Source organism: Thermobia domestica, chromosome 12, assembly GCF_964235325.1.
Source record: "Thermobia domestica chromosome 12, izTheDome1.hap1.1, whole genome shotgun sequence".
Classification (NCBI taxonomy): Eukaryota; Metazoa; Arthropoda; class Insecta; order Zygentoma; family Lepismatidae; genus Thermobia; species Thermobia domestica.
The window spans coordinates 59,308,314-59,329,393 of NC_137465.1; the positions used below are offsets into that span (position 1 = coordinate 59,308,314).

General features: G+C 36.4%; 1 protein-coding gene across 1 annotated transcript in view; it reads right to left on the reverse strand.

The window, feature by feature from the left end:
* LOC145666471 (vascular endothelial growth factor receptor 1-like) overlaps nucleotides 1–21,080 on the reverse strand; it is a 223,894-nt gene that overhangs the window by 77,653 nt on the left and 125,161 nt on the right. The window contains exons 11-13 of the mRNA XM_081733712.1: nucleotides 9,320–9,449; nucleotides 5,849–6,013; nucleotides 1,019–1,174 (exon numbers count right to left, since the gene is read on the reverse strand). Of these exons, the coding sequence (XP_081589838.1) occupies nucleotides 1,019–1,174; nucleotides 5,849–6,013; nucleotides 9,320–9,449 (451 nt within the window). The remainder of the gene's footprint in view (nucleotides 1–1,018; nucleotides 1,175–5,848; nucleotides 6,014–9,319; nucleotides 9,450–21,080) is intronic.

Consider the following 21,080-nt stretch of genomic DNA (forward strand, 5'->3'; position numbering starts at 1 on the left):
TGAAGAAATGTATTTATGACGCACGAACAACTATATGTATACAGTCTGGAACTAGCAACTTTTTTCTGACATGGTTTGGCCTGCTAAGGAAAGAAAGTTAAGTAGAGATAATTATTATTTGGGTAGAGATGGAAGTAAATGTTTAACTCAATACATCACTCACATAAGTAAGTCAACATAATTACCCCCAGTATTGGAAGTTACATTTACGGTTTCAGACAATGTGGCTACAAGATAAAGAAAGCATAAACGGCATATATTTGACACTTATTTTTATTATGACACTTATTTGATATATTTCATTATCTGGTTATCTTTAATCTATTTATTCTTTCAAGATTTTTGTTTCAAACAATTTAAATAAACTTTCGATTTTTACTTTTCTATGGTATTTATAAAAGCTGTATTACATATAAGTACTATAACCTTACGTGTACTTTAGGATACATTTCTGACGAAACTATTTGGAAACAGCTGCTGCTGGAAGCATAGGCAGAAGTATTTCGCTCATCCAGAGGAAGTACAGTCAGAAACAATATTAAGTACAGGTATAAGAAATGATAGCTCCAACCTATACTTAATATTGTTTCTGATTGTACAAGAAAAATTAATTAGGAAATTCACTATAGTGCAATTAGAAAATTGCTAAAAGGGCAAAATTATAGAGAATCTCTTTATGATAAGCAACATCGTGAAAAAATAGTTGATTTTATTTGATTTTGAGTTTATCGTTCCTTTCAGCAGCGAAGCTATGTGAGATGGGGACTCACAGCCTAACGTGGGATCTGAACCGCATGAGACGTGTACGCTAACCTCCTAGCCACGAGGAGCTCGTGGAAGTTTAATGACAAGCAATTAAACTAGAACTGTAGTTCTTGGCTAAGTTCCATGGAAATAGTTTAAGAATAGCACTGGGTATTTAAGGGGCATTCTATATAATAAATATTTTTGTACTGTGCTATAAATACCTACAATACTGCCTCTCATTACGTACGATAATAATAGCATATCACACTACCTCTGACTGTTACCAACACTTCGTGCGTATTTCCAAGCGTAGGTCCGAGTTTTTCACTCTGACATGTATAAATTCCTGAGTTCTTCGCAGTTACGCTATATAGGTGTAGATGGCTTACCCATGAGTACTTCGTCTCACTATCTATTATAGATACATCTGAAACAAAAGTGACATTGTTTACTCTTTATCTATTACTAATATTTGTACATACGTTTTAGCTTACACTATTTCATTGTGTAAGTAATGGAGCTGATTAACGTTGTGTTGATCTTCAGGTTATTTTATTCACAATATTTTGTTACTATTTCTAAACATGATCCAAGCTTCCTTTGAGTTTAGTTTCCGTATATTTTTAGACCTACCCTTCAAATTGAAAGCTCTTCTTGCCTGTCGAAAATATGAGACCAAGTTCGATTCTTTATTGAATGGAATAAATTATATGTATTATATAACCTGAAATATCTTACTTTAATTTCTGTTTGTATTTTTACATGCAGAGGTAGACAAAATAACGTGAAAACCTGTGAAAGACCACCACTGAGTTACGATCATTATTGTATTTCACATGTTGTGACTGCGATAAACTTTTTGTTTTACTTCTGGTGTAAATTCTGCTTAACTGTTATCTGATTTAGTTAATCATTGTGTGCTGTGAAATTGAGTTGGTGCGTTATTATCTAGCTATATATGGTGGTATACTTTGAAAAAGAGAAGATTGATGGAGCCCTCCTAGATGACGAGTCTGTGACAATAGTGGCATATTTCCTGGGAATATTGCGACCTATTGTTCCAACGTTACGTGAGCATATATTATGACTGGAAAACTGTTGTAAGTAGTAGTTAGGATAGAAAATGATTTATATTTAATCCATGCCCAAAGTTGTGAGAGTCAAAAAGACAGTCTGTGAAAACATATGATGGAATATAAAAGTAAGAATGTCGAATAGTTTGCGAAAGCTAGAGTTCAAGTGACGTTGTGCCCTAGATAGATTTCTGACAGATTAAGAAGTAAATGTATGAACGGGGAATGTGTGCCCAATAAAGAGAATATTAAAGTAAGATCAGAATAATAAGACGAAGATAATAAAAGTGTTAACAGAATTATCCCATTTGTTTATTGATAACTTGTGGTTTAATTGCAATTGCGAACTGCCATATACTCGATTGATAAAGCAAGATAAACTTTTATCAGACACCTCTTCTGCAAAATAATACAGTGGAGAGAAAACGAAACATTTTGAAAAGTGAAGGTCACTAAAGCGGATTAACATTGTAAGAAAAGCTGTCAGTTAAATGACCGCTTAACTCAATTCGCAGCTAAAGAACTGCGTTTCGACGAAAATAGTTTGGTGAAACTCTACCTAGAAAATTAATATTCATGGCAGGGCTGCTTTCGTTAAGATTCTCGTGACACCGGTGAATTCCATAAAGATACTACATTGTTGCAAGTGTTGCGGAGATAACTCGTGATTCGTGCCAGAGACTTCTTAGATTTCCAAAGTATGCTATGCATAAGTGTCGGAAGTCTTATAGAACGGCTTAATCCGTCCGACCGTCCGTCCGTCAACAAGTATCAGAGCGAAAACGGTAAGAGATATCGAAAAAGCCGTTTTCCGTAATCTATTCAGCGTTCAAAGAATAGGTTCAATTTCCTCCACAAAGCCTCTTTCAAACCGGAAATAGTTCAAATTAGCCATTTCCGGTTTCAACATATATCACCATAGAACAAAAATAATAATAGTGACAAACTGTTTTCTGCAATCGATTTAAGATATCAAAAGAATGTCATCACAACTCAACACACTATCAAAACCAGAAGTGGTTGAAATTTACTACTACGTCCAGTTAGTTCTATCTGAAATTTACTACTACGTCCAGTTAGTTCTGTTCAAACTGGAAATATTCAAACTAACAATTTAAAATTTGTCGCCACAGAACAGGAATGGTAATTGATAGCGACAAACGGTTCTTGCAATCGATACAGCTTCTCAAGTCTATACATATATATATAATCATAACTTATCACAACGTACAGTATGTATATATATATCCTCAACCGAAGGAAGCGCGATGTCTATGTTACATCACTATTGCCAGATTCAAAATACGCATCAAAGATAGGTAACCAGATTCTACCAATGTTGCCAATATCCAGATTTAAAGATGGCCCGTTATTTCTTTGTTTTTGCTGAACCTATTGCATTAACCTGTTCTATATTATGCGTGTGTTTATATAGTGATATGTATCCCTTGTTTTACATCTTTTATCTTCTATTCGTTTTTACCATTGTTTACCTTGCCACTGAAGACGGGGCTAGCTTTCGTTCCGAAACGTAGGAAAATATTTAGGTTTCTCAAGCGAGGATTAATTAGTAAGTAGCCAAGTTTTTTGTTAAAGCTATAATAATTCTAACAATTGAGGGGTATAGATGCAAAAGTGGCAATCTCCAATTTTTTGAGAAATTGAGTGAGAGGTGGGACTATATTGTTTTAAGTGTCCCCGACCGAGTGGTGAAGTCTGTTTGGATCACAACCTACATCCTCCCAGTAAAAAATGAAGGCGAATATCACAATTTTTGCACAACTTGTAATCTCCACTACCCGGTGCGGTTCAAAAGTGACATTCTCCACTTCAGCCAATCAGAGGCCCGCTGGCGTCAGACGTTGCCATGGCGACCGTGTCGCTTGCCTGGAATCGATCCAAACTTCCTCACTAGTTTGTAAGGAGTCAACAAGTCTGTACTAGTTCATTAGTCCACGTTCATTTTCAAAACTTGCAATCTCCAATTTTGAAACAGTAATCACAAAAAATGAGGGACTTTCTCTGGGGAAAATTTATGTTCAACCCTCTAATATTGCTACGGTCTATTATACCAAAAAATATGTATGTTAAAATCTTATGGGGTTTACGAGATATCAATTACTCGCTCGTGCTGAAAAATTCGGGCGAGTGGAGATTGCCACTTTTGCACCTACACTCCCCAATTGACAAAACACGGTAGAAAACATGTAGAATAGAAGACTTGATGAGAGAACAGGAAGAAATCGGAACATAAATAAAACAAAATGTCTAATAAATGTATATAGAATTCTGTTTACAAACAGAAAAAAATATCCCCGAAAAAACAGCTATAAAAACTCACTTACACTATATGTTTAAGTGTTTTATTACTTGTATGTGTTTACTATGGTCGTTCAGTACTACTGCAAGGAATAAAGAAGAATATGTCAAAATATTCAGAAGTGAGAAGAAACCCTTCAAACAAACTCAACATTTCTTTGGACTATGTCTTTTGTATTACATTTTATTATTAATCATTCTATTTTAGTTTACTTTCAGGTGGTAGAAAAGGAAATAGTTTTGAGGAATTCAACCACTGGCAATTTGAATGGATGTTAAAATGAAGATTTATTTTATGTATTGATTGTTCGTATTCTTCTACAGAGTTTTCTTTTGTAATAAAATGAATAAGAAAAATATATATAACAAAAGGGCATGGTTTAAAGTATCAAGCACCATGTTAGAAAGAAAAGTTAAGCACCATGTTAGAAAGAAAAATTTATCTTACCTAATTCTCCCCAGAAATTAACTGTCGAAAAGAAGAGAGAGATAAAATGAAATAAATGTAAAAGAGAGAAAAGAAAGGCAGAGGCAAAATTGCGATGGCCTTATAATAAGTTCAAAAGTAATTGGCTAAGGCAGTTTGAAGTGGAAACTTTAGAAGCAGAAGAATTGTAAGGGACAGAAACTTGTGTTCTTAGCAGTGAAAATGTGTCAAATTGTCAAATAATTCAATCTTTAGTTTATTTCCCACTGAAGGACGCATGTCCATTTGACGAGGACCGTCAGAAGCCTTCAGTGTAGACTGACTGTTTTAAATAGTCAAGCAAGAAAACGATTTTCTGTCATTTCGTGGGTAGTCGCATCATGGTATTCAGCAGTTTATATTGTTACTGTACATGAAACGATCGATGACTGACAAATATACGTGTTCGTTTTGAGGGATCAATTCATGTCTTCTTACACGTGTCGGAATATAAGGGTGCTGTATTTCCAAAGAATGCTCAAGCTTGGATTCATGAGCATCAACACAAACTAGCATAGTTCTCTAGATTTCATCATCACCAAATTCAAACATAATTGAGCCATTGTGGTCCGAACTATCGCACCATTTTTGTAAACAGAGTGACTGTCTCCTTTCCCTCTACATCATCTATCAAGAAATTAGAGAGAGTTTTTCTTGAAGAGTAGTACAACATTCCACGATCGAGAATTCGTATGATGCATCCATTCCTATGTGAATCCAGGCTGTTTTGGATACCGAAAATATGCTTGATATTAGGTATGACGTTCCCTCTATTGCTAGGTGTTCACATTATTTTGTCCAGTTTTGCATAATAAATGTATTTTATTTAGCAGGACCCAAATTGCCACATTGAACATCAATTACAAAATTTGACTCTTTCAGAAACATTGGAAATCGACTTGATCCTTGACGAACTTTGTAGCATGTTACAATTTCCTTTATGCTGCTAAATATATTAATAGGATTTACTAATTGGACTTAGCCGATATCAAACCGATATTATTTACCTTGTCACAAAAACCTTTTTTACAGCAATCGTGCTGGATAAGTTCCTAGGTGTGAAGATTGAAGTATCGAAGTGCCTAAATGAAATGAGTGTTTCCTAAAATCCTGGTTTTAATTCATGAATAGATTACTAATATAGTATTTAAAGGAAGCAACCCCTTTAAAATATAATTTATTCCAAACTCATCAAAATTATACTCTTTGAATGTCATTAGTGGTTTGCATAATGAAAACGTACCTTCTGTTTTTACTACAGGCACCTGATTATTGAGTCCAATTGCCTTCCATGTCCAATTGATATGACTCAAATAATTGTATTTTGGCACAGAACAAGATATCGTAATACTATCTCCTTCTGTAGGTTGAGTTTTAGTGGCAAACACACCAAATCCTTCCTTTACGTCTGCAAAGAAAAACTAATGTAAGATTGTATAGTACTTTCAAGATGGATGGTTCCAATGAACTAGTGGCAGATCTAAAGAGAAATTTTCAGGGAAATTTCTTTTACATGCTCCCCTTGGATCTGTAGTTCTTTTTATAAGTAGTAACAATGAAGAAGTTAATTTTGCTAAGTGTATATTAGCGTTGATTTGTATAGGTTGGTCCAAAAGTAACAAGACAGTCTAATAAAGTAAAAAATACTCGACAGATAGGAATGAAACATCCCTACACATATTAAAGACAAGGGTAAAAAAGCCAAGGAACATATTTTCTGCGACAGTCTCGAAATTCGCCATCTTGGATTCAACTTCAAAATTTTAAATAGGAAGCGGTGCGTATAACACATCATCTAGCAATAAAATTTGCTGGTCAGGAATTCATATCTGTGGTAATTTTTCATCTAATTCTAATTGTTCTTGAAATTTTTAATGGTATTTCCAATATTTTTCATTTCAGGTTTACTAATTGAAGATGGTCCTCACGAAAGTTGAACGCATAGAGATTATTCTGGTGTTGGGTGAACAATGTATGAGAGTTATTGTAGATGATTTCAACCATCGCCACCCTGAAAGGAATCCTATCTCACGAAACAGAGTTGCTACTCTCCTATCCAAATTCAAGGATACAGAAGTTGTTGAAGATCTAAAACGGCTACGGACGATGCAACAACAATATCAGTGTTAATGTCCGTCCACAAAACCCCTTAAAGAAGCACACAGAATGTGGCGTGAATCGTGGCTCCATAAGAAGAATTTTAAAAACAAACAAGTTTCACCCATTCAAGTTTCAATTATTGCAGAATCTGACTGAAGACGACTTCTGTGAACGGAGGCCAACATTGCTATTGTTGTTGCCTTGTCCGTAGTCATTTTATATCTATGTGTATGAGCCTCGTCTCTAACATCTGTGAAAAAGAGTAACAACTGTGTTGAGGAAAATGAGATTCCTTTCAGGACGACGATGGTTGAAATCATCTGCAATGACTCTCACATTTCGTTCACCCTACATCAGTACAATCTCTAATAGCTCAGCTTTCGTTAGGATCATATTCAATTAGTGAATCTGAAACGAACAATGACAGACAAACATTTAAAATCTCGAAAAATGTTAAGGTAGACAAAAATCCAACCACAAATATAAATTAGTAAGTAAATTTTAGTCCTAGGTGATGCTTTACACACAACGCTTCCTATTTAAAATTTTGAAGTTTAATCCAAGATAACGAATTTCAAGATGGCCCCCGGAAATGTAGTATGTCCTGTGACATTTTTCTCTTCGCCTATAATATGAATAGGGGTATTTCATTACTGTCTGTGGCGTACTTATTTTTATTGTATTCGAGTGCACTAAGTCTTCTCGTATATCCTTTGACAATTTCTTTAGATAATTTAACTTTTCAAGGTCTTAATTTTGCGTGCCTATAAGATTGTGGGAGGTAAAATTTCCCTCATAATGGACTCACGTCTGTAATTAACTATGAGAATAACCATGAGTATCTAGAGTTAAATTTATTATTACACAAGGCAATTCAAAGGTAAAGAATAAAATCTGTACATAATGTGATTTTAAGAGCTAGAACAATCTTGTTCGTATGTTCATACACTGATGCCTATGTTCATACACTTGGAAAGCATACGTATTCTCTCTCTCTCTTTTTTTTTTTTTTCGTTACATTAAAATAGAAATCGATTTAATTATTGTAGTGCTTAGTATTGTTGATTTTAACATTTATATATTACTGTGATATTGTGACCTGCCTCGATTTAATCCTCAGACAATTGTAAACTCAAGTTTATGTCATTACCTAGCAGAAAATAATAGAAATTTGTATTCAAGACATCAGATCATGCTGAAAAACGAAGTTTCGTATATTGTAACAGACAGAGTAATAAACCGTACAAACACTTCTCCTTAATTCTACTACTGCTATGCTATCCTTTTAAGCATCAGCTTTTCAAGTTCATCAAGATGTCCCTACTTCAGCACCCGACGTCAATCTTTTCAACCAGGATCACGAAAGAAGCTGTCCAATTCCTGACTACACACCAATTGGACATCATATAAAATCTTAGGATACCAAGGTCTATAATCGCAGGCCGAATCCAGAGCTTGTCTGGTATATGTCTGCTCGATTCTAGAGTTGACTAGAATAAGTTTCTCAACTCTGAGTTCTCTTCGTTTAAAATCAGAATCACCTTTTGTATACTAGGACCCATGGTCTTTTACGAAGACATGAGAAACTAGTGAATCTCAAGACTTCGTCGTCTTAAGTGGATATATTATTGGCTTGTTTCACTTAAACGTCAAGCGTCCTAATATTCCATTTACCCATGAATCTCAATCTCTCGCTGTTTTAATCATTATTTTGGTTTCTGCTCTAGCTTAGTGAAATATTGGTTCTTATTTATTTGACTTGCCATGTGAATAACTCTACATACGGTGTAAGATGATATTAGTGTTGTTTCTCATTCTCTTATATTCCTAAGTTCTGTTTTACTTGAGTGGTATAATATTTGTTCGATTTCTGATCCTAATGCTGATTGTAGTGTCAAATGTTGGTTTCGGTTAATTAAAAATAGGGTTGAGGACTGTCCTGTATTACTAGATTATATTTAGTGTCTGAATGTTTGGTGCTCCACTGATGATTTTGGTTTTAAAGCCAGAAAATTATCGTTCATGTAAAACAGTTTAAAAGCCATAACGTTAAAAATAAAAATAGGTCTAAACTATTATTCATTTGAAAAGTATTTTTCATAAGCAAATGTGTTCACTTACATTAACATTTCTTTTCTTAAAGCCTAACTTCGGATTGGCAACTATGCTGATCTCATATAGCCATCTGAATGTCCTTTTAAACTAGTAACTTAGAACTATCATCACTATAACGATTGGTACATATATTAAGTTCGTAGTGACGAAATTACTCTTGCCTACGATACAGTTTTGACAATGTTACTAACAACTTCAGGTTCCATTATTTAATAATTTTGTATCTTAAACTTAAAAACAGTATATAAATTAATGTATTTTGGGATTCGGTATACTATTGAGTATTAAGCATAGGTAGAGCTTCTCATTGATACAAAATTCACGTCCTGCATTACTTTAATTGTATAGCAGACTAATAGCCTTGTAAACCTAAAATATGAAAACTATTTCTGGGATATTTTTGACTGCATGAAAAACAAGATCGTTATTTAATTGATATTCCGGAACTACTTCAAAAATAAACCATACTCTTACATCACTGAAAATTGCATTAGACTACCTGTTACAATAAATGGTATTGATTCATATCTGCATCCATGATTGTTACATGCTGTACAATTAATGGACCCGGAAGTACTTGCATTTATTTCAACAGTTGATATGAATTCTTCCTTTAAGTTTGCTTCCTCCTGGAAAAGAAGGAAGTATTACTTATCACATCAGAATCAACACATTTAATATTTTCTCTCTCAGCTTGGATTGTCATTTTTATCCAATTCCTTATTTATTACCGTCAAAGTAAAGTTATTTAAACTCTAAATGTATAAAATGAATTGAAGCAGATACACTTTTAAATGAAGATCTTCATTTTATTGAAACATTTTATATTATTCTGAATAACATGTATATTATTACTGTGCCTTTAAATTAACATAGCACTATTCTTGTATATACACCCATTGTAGAATAGGCCAATTCCTTAAGGAAAGTCATATGTGAATAATGGATATCGGATAATTGATAACATCCGGCTTTATTTATTATTCAAATATTCAAATACTACTGGTCGTTTTGATAGATATATGTCATCAATATTCATTCGAATATCATTTTCAATTATGATACTGATTATCTGTTGTCTGCATCTGTCATCCGGATATTTTTGCCATCCTCACTATCCCTGCAATACATACAGCTTTTCAAACATTATATTTGAACCTTAAACATTGATTCAACTTTAAATAGAGCAAAACTAACAATTCGATTATTATCAATTTAGATGGTTAAAGAATCACTGCACGCTATCCTACTTAACGAAGGCAATAGAAAGGATGCGGTAAACTGCAGTTGATAGTCAATTAAAGTTGACTGACTTCAGTAATTTTTGTAAGTTAAAAACAAGTGAAATACAATAGAACAAAAAACTCCTTTCACAAATGTTGACTGCAGAACAATTATCATCATCATAGGTATTCTGTCCTTATTGGCAGGTCACTTGCCGCAGCTGAGAAGCTTCCATGCGCCACGGTCCTCCGCTAACCTCTTCGTCTTCACGTATGATCTTTCTGTTTTTATATCATCCATTAATTGTAGTCTCCTTCGCCCCCCTCTCTTTTCCGCCATTATACCCTCTAGGACGTCCCTCATGATACAATTTCTTCTTAGGCAATGTCCCAACCAGTTTCTCTTTCTCTTCTTAATAATATTTAAAAGTGTTCTTTTCTCTCCCACCATTTCTAACACTCTCTCATTTGTTTTCCGCTCGACACAACTAATTCTTTCCATTCTTCTCCACACCCACATTTCGAAAGCTTCCAGTCGATTTTCATAACTTTTACGTAATGTCCGCGTTTCAGCGCCATACAATACAACACTCCACGCGAAGCATTTTATGAGTCTTTTTCTCAACTCTTTATTCAAGATCCCACAAAACATACTTTTCTTCCTCCTAAAGGCTTCTTTCGCCATTCCTATCCTTGCTTTTATTTCACGTTCGCATTTCATGTCATTACTAAGAATACTACCCAGCTTTCGAAAACTAATCACTTGTTTTATTTTCTTCCCTCTCACTTTTATATTTGACACACACCCCTTCGTTCCAAACACCAAGGCTTTTGTGTTTCTAACATTTATTTTCATCCCGTATCATTCAAAGCCATTCCTCATTTTTTCTAACATTTTTATGATTTTCTTTTCAAATTCTGCAACAAGCGCCATATCGTCTGCAAATCTTATGCATCGAATCATTCTATCTCCTACCGAAATGCCATCATCATCGTATAAGCTCTTTTTCACTATCTCTTGTAGATAGACATTAAATAGTGTTGGCGAGAGGCATCATCCTTGTCGAACTCCCCTTCCAATTGCACTCTCTTCCGTCAGTTCTTCCCCTATCCTAACATTTACTTGTTGGTTCATGTATAAGTTTCTTATGAGTCTTCTATCTTTCCATTCCAACCCTATCTTCGTTAGAACTCCTAGATCGTTAGAACTAGATCAATAAATACAACATACAGCTCTTTCCCTTTTTCTATAAATATTTCACCGATCGCCCTTAATAATCCAATTCCATCTCTTGTGCCCTTGCCTCTTCTGAACCCGAACTGCCTCCTCCTCAACTTCTTCATTTGTTCTTCCATATAACCTTCTGTTCAGTATTCGGAGTAGAATTTTAGCTGCATGAGATATGAGACTAATAGTTCTATAATCCTCATATCTCTTTGGGTTCGATTTCTTAGCCATCGGTATCATGATCGTCTTCAGAAAGTCTTTTGGTCACTCTTCTGTTTCATATATATTAGTGCATAGTCGGAACAATTCTTTCTTTCCCTTGTCTTCCATATTTTCAATGAATTCGATTGGTATGTTATCTATCCCGGTTGCCTTTCCATTCCTAATCTCGGATATAGCCTTTTCAAACTCTTCCCGAAGAATACTAAATCCTTTATCATCCTCGCCTACTTCATTTTCTACTTCAACATTTAGGCTACACGGTCTATCCCTACTCCCATGTAAGTTTCAACGTATTATTTTCACCTTCTTATGACCTCATTTCTCTCACTGACTACCCTCCCATTCTTATTTTCTACTGCCATCGTAATACCCCTTTGTTTCCTCCGAAATTCCATAGATTTCACCTCCTTACATTTCCTCATATTTCCCAACTCTTTCTAATTCTGTATTTATGTTCTCTTTTTGCTGCCAGCAAACTAAGGGAAAATAGAGTGGTGGTTTCCCGTTGCCTTCCCCCTCAGTTCCCAGCCGTTAAAGTCACTCTGACCACGCCTGGGACTAATGTCTAAGTTGCCGCACCAATCACTATGATTTCCGCCAACTTGGCTACTGGAGAACTGCTGCCCTCTCCGGGAACACTCTTCGCCTGGCTACTCTTTTAGACCAGTTCGGTAGGGGTGGCCCTTCTGGTAGTGAACTATCATCCACATAGCTCTAAATTTCACTGAAGCACGCAATCCTCCTCACCCGACACATACGTGTCTTAGTAAAGGTGTGTTTATCGGGGAGGAGAACAATTATAGTAATTATTATTTTTTTGAAAAGAAAAATAATTTAATGAAACTTTAGGATCCTTTAGAGCCGATACCATAAAATTTTTCAATTCTAAGCAAAGGTACACGCTATTCAAACTGTTCAAATGATGAAATTTGGATAATTCATAGGTAAGTGAAAGTTGTCTTGTAGCACCAATTGATCAACATTTCACACCCACTGAACAAGTCATCTTATTGTGACACAACTCTCATAATAATATACAATATTATTGTACAACAGGGCAATACAGAGGCTAATTTGTTTCCAATAGGAATAACTTGCAGACAGAGACCTGTCTAACAGTGCTTCACAGAGCAAGAAAACTGAATGCACACGTGTGTGCATTAGTCTCTCAGGTGCTGTGTGGCAAAGTAAAGGTGTTATAGTGGGCAAAGTGGTACCATGCACTATCGAAAATAAATCAATTTTGGGAAGGGTACTTATGCAAACTTAATTTTCGGCATGGGGTCCCGGGTTCGATCCCAGCTCCCGCCAAGTGAACTTTGTGGTGGACAAACACCGTGCTCGTGGGTTTTCTCGGGGTTCTCCCGTTTCCTCCCACTTTCTTCATTCCACCATTTCACTCATTTCTCATTATCACCGTCTCCTTTAGCCTAACCGGCATAACCGTGGGACGTAAAACTCAAAGATTTCATTTCATTTTTTAATTTTCGGCAGTAGAACAGAGTCATGACAAAGGCTTTGTTGTAGGACCATCCACTGTTAGTGTTTCATAATTGAACATTATGCACAGCAGTCTCTTTCACAACCCACATTGCCAAAGAAATCGCATCCAAAGATGGTGTCAGTGAAAGTCAAAGACCTGTGGTAAAGGAGATCCGGGATATGGCCACCTGTGAGAATCCACTACCTCAATGTGTTATGATGAAACGATCACATGTGACTGAAGCAAAAAAAAAAAAAAAAAAAAAAAAAAAAAGTGCAATCCATCATAATTTAAGGCTGAAAATTTTCAGCAAGGTCAGTGTGTATGGAGTAATATCAAGGCATATTGTGGAGCGAAACAGCAAATGCAGAAGGCTGTACGAGTGCCATCAAGTTAATAAACATTGCTATGATAATGGACGAAGTGAATGTGGAAAAATTTGGATCATCAACTACAGAGATATTGGTTGGGAAGGCAGATATAAATTTGCACGTCAATACGAAAAAAGTTACTCGACATGTTTATGCTGTTGCTAATTTTCGATTCAAAGAGAGGCTCAAAATTTGTAAGATCGAAAAAGTTTCAAGATGTTGCTTATTACCAAGAACATGTTTTATCCGCAGTTCATGCAGACGAAATACCAGCATTGTATGGCGATAACACCCATTGTGTGGGACAGAACTGGGAAAAAGCTTCACCGCTAAATCATCGCTCCCCTTCTACAGATGCATGGCAGCTACAATTGGCATCCATGCTATTCCATTTGAGGCCATTCCCGTTGAGAACCCGGATGCTATTCCCTTGAATTACTGTACTTTTGGACTTTTCAAATAGCATCTTTTTATAATGTCAGCTTCCACGATAAATCACCTCTACAAAGCGTACAAGCAGTAGTAGAACAATATAGTATACTCCTAGTACAATTGCAAGGAAGTCTGCTGCAATAGAAACTGTCATGTTGTGCAATAGTTTATCCCTGTGGCAATAACATTACACTTGATCGATGGTAGTATGGTGGAGTATCTTAGATTAGCAAGAATATAAACTTGTTCCGATTGAAACAGATCAGAATCTTAAATCGTTATTTTAATAATTAAAATCATAATAGAAAGATATTTGTTAGCTCCCAACTTAAGTATATGGGAGTTTATAGTTTCATTTCAGATGTGGTCTATCATCTAAGACATAAAGATCGCTACATTTGGTTATCGAGCTTGGCCAGAAAAAGACTCGGCACAGAAACTGTGTTCCACAGCTCCATGCTCCGGGAGCTTCTGAGTTTGGTTTAGCAATTGTGTTCCGCTTTGGGGCTAACATGTTCAGATTGATTTTATGCTGGCAATTTATTAAAATAGGTTGTTACCAACCATATATCAAATATATCTAGGGATGGTACCGAGACCGAGACTAGTCTCGGTCTCGTCTCGGTCTCGTCTCGAATTATCGAGACGAGACCGAGACCGAGACGGGCTTTTATATACCGAGACGAGACCGAGACCGAGACGGATTTTATATAACCGAGACGAAACCGAGACCGAGACAGGCCTCTATAAATCGAGACGAGACCGAGACGAGACCGAGACGAGAATTAGGTCAGTCTCGAAAGTCTCGGTCTCGTCTCGAATATTGATAAAAATTAAAATTGTCTTCACTTAAAATTTCTTTCGTCGCAGTGTTAGATAATATGTGAACGGTTGACTGATGTACAGTCCTATATTTAGGGGGTGCCTATCAGGCTCAAGCCTCTCCCGAAATAAATTTGTGACCATTTTTTTGCACTGCACGTACAGCACAAACGTTTCTTACCCGTTTCTCAAACCTCTCCCGAAACAAAATCCACTGCTGATGTAGCCTTCTCTGTCCGTCTCTCTCTCTCTCTTTCTATCTACCTATCTATATCTATCTATCTATCTATCTATCTATCTATCTCACACCCGTTGTTGATATATATATATATATATATATATATCAACAACGGGTGTGAGGTGATTCCTGACACCAAGATAAGACAAAAAGTATAGACCAAATTGGGTGCACAAATGCTTACTTTTGGAATTATAGGCTGCCGAAAACATGAAAAAATGAACTTTAATGGTCCATAGCTCCAATACTATAGGATCTACGGTAGTCGGGTCAAGACTTTACTTAGGAACTATTATGTGACCTATCCAAAAATACATGTTTCAGAATCCTGCAGTACTCACGCAACAATTTTCATAGAAGGAGTTTGGCTAAGGGCATATAATTTTAAGTACTCACCAAATACCTCTGTAAAAGCTGTTGCAGAAGTACCGCAAGATACTGATACATGGATATTTGGCTAGGGCACATACTAGTTCTTAGTTGAAGTCTTGACCCGACTACGGTAGATCCCATAGTATTGGAGCTATGCAGTAGCATAGCTAGAATGTTTTTCAAGGGGGCCAATGAAGGGACCACGAAAATTGTGAGGGGGGCATCTTCAATGAATGGAAAAACTTGATTCATATACTCACAAAACTTGTAAGGTTCAATCACAAGCTAAAATGTACTGTATAATTTAAAAATCATTGAATATGCATATCTTATTCTATCCATTAGGCCTATCCTATCCAAAGCACTATTTTTTAAAAACAGAAATATGATAACTACTTCTTTTTTAGTAGTCGTTAAGAAAATCAAAGCGAACTAGGAAACAAGTCTGCTTATCATATTTATACAGAGGAACATTACTTCTGAAAGTTGAATGGAAACTGTAAACAACAAGCTGTTCGCAGAACATGCCGCGACATCCTTTGTGAGTAAACCTAGTGCTCGTGATTGCTGCCGAACATGAGCAAGGGTTAGGCGACTACTCCACTTAGACGTGACGGCGGAGGTTGACTGCTATAATAGAATTGGATATAAGGCGAAGCTCAAGGTTATAGGCAGTAGTCATCTCAAATTTTACCAGCTCGAAAACATTCCTTCTTGCACACATCAGACCAGTTTGCCTGATGGAATGATGGAAGTGAATAAATATCACAAGTTCCAGATTTGTTTTAATACCGCATAATAATATAAGTAGTTATTTATATTATTATGTAGATAAACTGTAATAATAATAATAATAATAATAATAATAATAATAATAATAATAATAATAATAATAATAATAATAATAATAAGTAGTAGTAGTAGTAGTAGTAAAAGTAGTAGTAGTAGTAGTAGTACCAAATTATTTAATGATTACTATGCATTTGTTCTATGTCGCCATAGTCAATGAGAATTAACCACTTACTGTACGTATTGTAATAGGTAATGTACGAACACTTCTTTCGTCCAATTCAAGTGTAATGTTTTACTAAAGTGTATGCTATTTGTAAGTAAGTGTCTCATATTTTAGTATAAATTTCAGCATTAAAGCGAATGAGAATGCCGACTGATTTTGCTTTTCTTTCTGGCTCTTTGTCGAAAACAAAGGAGATAACTACGTCAATAAGATATAAGGGTTAAAAGATAGTTCAGGTGGTGAGATCAATGCATGCATCCTACAGATTTCAGTGAATTAGATCTTGCTTACTACGAACATAAACTAGTAGAGCTATTTTACTCGAAACGCAGAGCAGTGGTTCAGTGGTAGAGCGTCCACCTTTGGTCCGATCACAGCTCGCGTCAAGTGAACTTTGTGGTGGACAAACACCACGTGCGTGGGTTTTCTTGGGGTTCTCCCGTTTCCTCTCAGTTTCTTCATTCCACCATTTCATTCATCTCTCGTCGTCACCGTCACCATTAGCCTAGTTGGCATAATGTGGGACGTAAATCTTGATTTCATTTCATTTCGGAACGCAGACTATTGCAACATACGGTATTCTGCAGTTGGTAACTCTGCTGTGGAGAGATGATTTGGTAGTAGTTTCACTTGCGGCTACGACTCACTTAGCGTTTGTAAACCTATAGCTATATCACTGTGTGGGGGGCACTAGGGGGGCAAGATTTTGAGCAAGGGGGCCTGGCCTCCCTGACCTTCCCTTGGCTCCACCACTGGAGCTGTGGAACATTAAAATTCATTTTTTTTTTTTCATGTTTTTGGCAGCGTGTAACTCCGAAAGGAAGCATTTTGTCTTATCTTGGTGTTAGGAATCACCTCCCAATCGTCGATGTTGTTTTATATATATACAGGCGTCATTTGTAATACTGGGTGCAACACCCTTATTTCATGTGGCTACGTACGTCAGTAAGTGAGAGCACCAATTACTCCTGTGAGAACAGTAAGCATCGCTCTCACTTACTATGTCGCCATAGAAATGAGGGCGTTTCACCCAGTATTAAGATTGACACCACTGTCTTGTCATTCCCAACAAAAAGCATATTGTCCTCGTTTTCTCCTAAAATCTGGACGGGTTTTTTCTTCAGTGTATATGCACTTATTCAAAGACTTACAGTTAGTAATACGCATTGTGTTAATTTTTGGGTTAACTTGTTTTAGTTTAACGTCCCACAGTTATGCTAGGGCGGCTAAAGGAGATGTGGAGCTACTGATTATAGTGGAACCACTTTGGTCGTTCAACTGTACCCACACCGGGAATCGAACTTGGGACCACGCGAATTGTAGTTAAGTATGCTGCTTACGGCTCTGCTGTAGTCAAACGTGCTGCAGTCTGCTTACGTCTCTGCGTGACATCATTGAAATTCTATGGTTAATCAGAGCAAAAATAAATAAAATAAAATAAAAATAAATAAATAATTTTTAAAACTTTTTATACTTCACATAAGCTACTGGGAAGAGTAGTACGAAGAGTAAAACTAGATATTTCCAAAAGGAAACAAATTATTGTTTTGTCCTACTTAGATGAGTAACAATAACTCTATGGACCCACAAAGCTGATTTTGTCGCCACCGAGAGGCGACATTTTCCCTAGCGTACAAAGAGATAGATCTGCAGTGTTCATGACAATTTATTTAAATTATAGCACTAAATTCTTCAATTTCTTACGTATTATCCTTTCCTTATTTCTCAGAGTAGAAATTTTGTAAGCCTGACTGGGTTTTTCGACGCCCTTATGGGTGAGGACCCCGGGACACTGTCCCAGTTGCTCCTGCCTAGTTACGGCTCTGGATATATGCATAGTAATGCATTACGACCTTACGATCTCGTATAAGAAACAGAATGTACTTAAATTGAGACGCGAACTATGCGAAATATCGGACTTTGAATCTAACTTGTTTGGTGATTCAACCCAAGACCACACATAACAAAGGTGAGTGTCTTAGCTCCCACCACAAGGTTCAGTAAGTCCGTGTTATAAAGTGTAAATTAAATACGTATATATGAAACGCTAATAAAGCATTTGATCAATTAGAAACAAAGTATATTGTAGTAATAATTTACCCTATTTGTTAAGATCATGAATGTTATATTCTGTTTTTAAAATGACAGTCAAAGCAGAATGTATTCGACAATAAATGAGGTACTGTAAAATTTCAATTTCGGTCCGATTTAATACTTTCGTGCTGCTATGTGTTGTGTTATCCGTTAGGAGGTATTGATCAATTCTGATTCAAAGGAAGGAAATAAACTACTATATAGTACTGGAGTTAATTTAATCGAGTTTAATTGTATAGGCAGTACTGAGGCTATTTGAGACAAAGTCTATTGCTAGAAAGTGAAATATGGGTTACTATTAGGGTTTTATCCCAGATATGATATACCCACAGACATGGGCGGCGATTAGGGGGACAAAGGGGGGCAGTTGCCCCCCCCCCACCTTTTCGAAATTACCCATTAATGTATATAGTTTCATTTGGAAATATAAAGTTTTGTATGTATTATTGGTTCATAGAATAAAAATGGTGCCATAAAATATTTGTCGTTCCATGAGTACTTATTGGTTGTCTTCCCGTGGAATTAAGAAAGCTACAAGAATTGCGTTTGAACTGCTACTAAAAATGGACCAAAAATTAACCTATTGGAGCGCCACAATTAGAGCGTACTTTAATTTCTTCTTGCAAGGGCTCGATATGTTAGTCAGCTACTAATTGAGATAACATTTCGGAAGAAAAGAAGTCCTTCACAAGTTATTCTTTAATTGCACAAAAATCGACAGTTCCTAAAATGTATTTTGTTCTTTCTAATAATAAGGAATATTTTGATTTGATTTTTTTCAGTTTAACATTCTGTTTAGCAGCGAAGTTATGTGAGACGTGGACTTAATTATCAACGTGGAGTTCGCACCACGTGAGCTCCCTCCGGGGAATCGAGCCCGGGTCTCCCACGTCAAAGGCGTGTACGCTAACCGCTTAGCCACGAAGGAGCTCAGTAAGGAATATTAATTTTGCAGTATAATATAGGAGTTTAGGGGTGTACATATACAGTTTTGTATTTGGTCTAGGAATTAATTCGTGCGGGTGGACAAGAGATGGCGCAACGAACGGAGCAACCCACAGTTCCGTGTATCCACACATGTGTTGCAAACCCCTGTCATCGCGTATCGTTCGTAGTATAGGGCAGTGGATTAAAGCGTCAACAACACCAGTTTGTAGGTAAGTGAACATGGCGCAATTTGTGCCTGATAAAGTGTTTTTGCGGGGTGTCCTGCTGCATTACTTTAACATGCAGAAAAGTGCGACTGAAAGTCATCGTATTTTGGTGGAAGTGTATGGTGACCATGCTCTAGCTGAGCGAACGTGTCAGAAGTGGTTTGCACGGTTTAGAAGTGGTGATTTCGGCTTGGCAGACCAAGAGCGAGCTGGACAGCCAAAAAAATTTCAAGACGAAGAATTGACAGCATTGCTCGAGCAGGATTCGTGTCAAACGCAGGAACAACTTGCAGCAGCATTAGGCGTTGATCAAACAACAGTCTCCAAACGCTTGAAAGCCATGGGAATGATTCAAAAGATGTCACATTGGGTTCCACATGAATTGAAAGACAGAGACGTTGAAAGACGAAAAACCATTTGCGAATTGCTGCTTCAACGACAGAGCAGAAAGGGGTTTCTGCATCGAATTATTACGGGTGATGAGAAGTGAGTAGCATTGTGACACATTGTCAGGAGGTGCCAGTATGTCTGGAGAAGTTTTTTAATCCTTGGGACAGGTATATACGGGCTTACAATACTTTTTATATGGTTAGAGGGACTTTTTACCTGTTTGTGACCCGATAATGACATAATTTACCTATAATTCACCTGATTTTTATTAAATAAACACAATTCATTTTTTATTACTGTACAAAAACCCCTATTCGTTTTTTATTAGTCCACAGAAAGCCCTGTTTATTTTTTCCAGTCCATAAAAAACTCCTATTTGTTTTTTTATCAGTCCACAGGAACACCTATTTATTTTTTATCAGTGAACAGAAAGCCCTGTTTATTTTTTACCAGTCAACAGAAAGTCCTGTTTATTTTTTATTAAGCAATAGGAAGTTTTATTTATTTTTTAACAGTGCTCAGAAGCACTGATTGTTTTTTATTTAATTTATCACGTATGTGTGACCTTTGCGCTGGCGCCATTATTGTCGCGCCGCCCGCTTTGTATATTTGCCGCCCGCCCGACATTTGCGCTGCATTGAACGATAGCTTTGATAGCGCCATTATTGTTTGACCGTGGTGCAAGTTTCCGCCCATTTGGTTTGTATATTTGCCGCACACCACTTACGATGTACCGAACGTTAGCTTTTTTTGCTGCCGCCATTACTGTTTGACCATGGTGCGAGTTTTTTTTTATTTTTCCACCCATTCACTTTGTATACCTGTTACCTGACATTTGCTCAGCAATGGACAATTATGGTATTTTTTCCGCTTTGGTTAGCTTTAAGGACTATACGTAACGCACGTATGCTATTTGGAACTATGTATTGATTTACATTGACTTATTATTATTATTATTATTAGTAACGATTATAGCATTAAATTATATAAAAATAATATTCGTTGCCATGGACGCGTTTTGAACTCACAACCCTTGCATTACTGATCCAGCATCTTACCGTTTAGCTACCGTGTAGCTGACGAATACAACTGTTTCTTTGGCAGTAATGAAAAAGACCTGTAACGCTATCTATTTGTTATGTTTGAAAATGCTTTACTATCATAGATCCATCTAGCGGTAACAGCTTAATCTACGTGATCATTTGTTAAGTTTGAA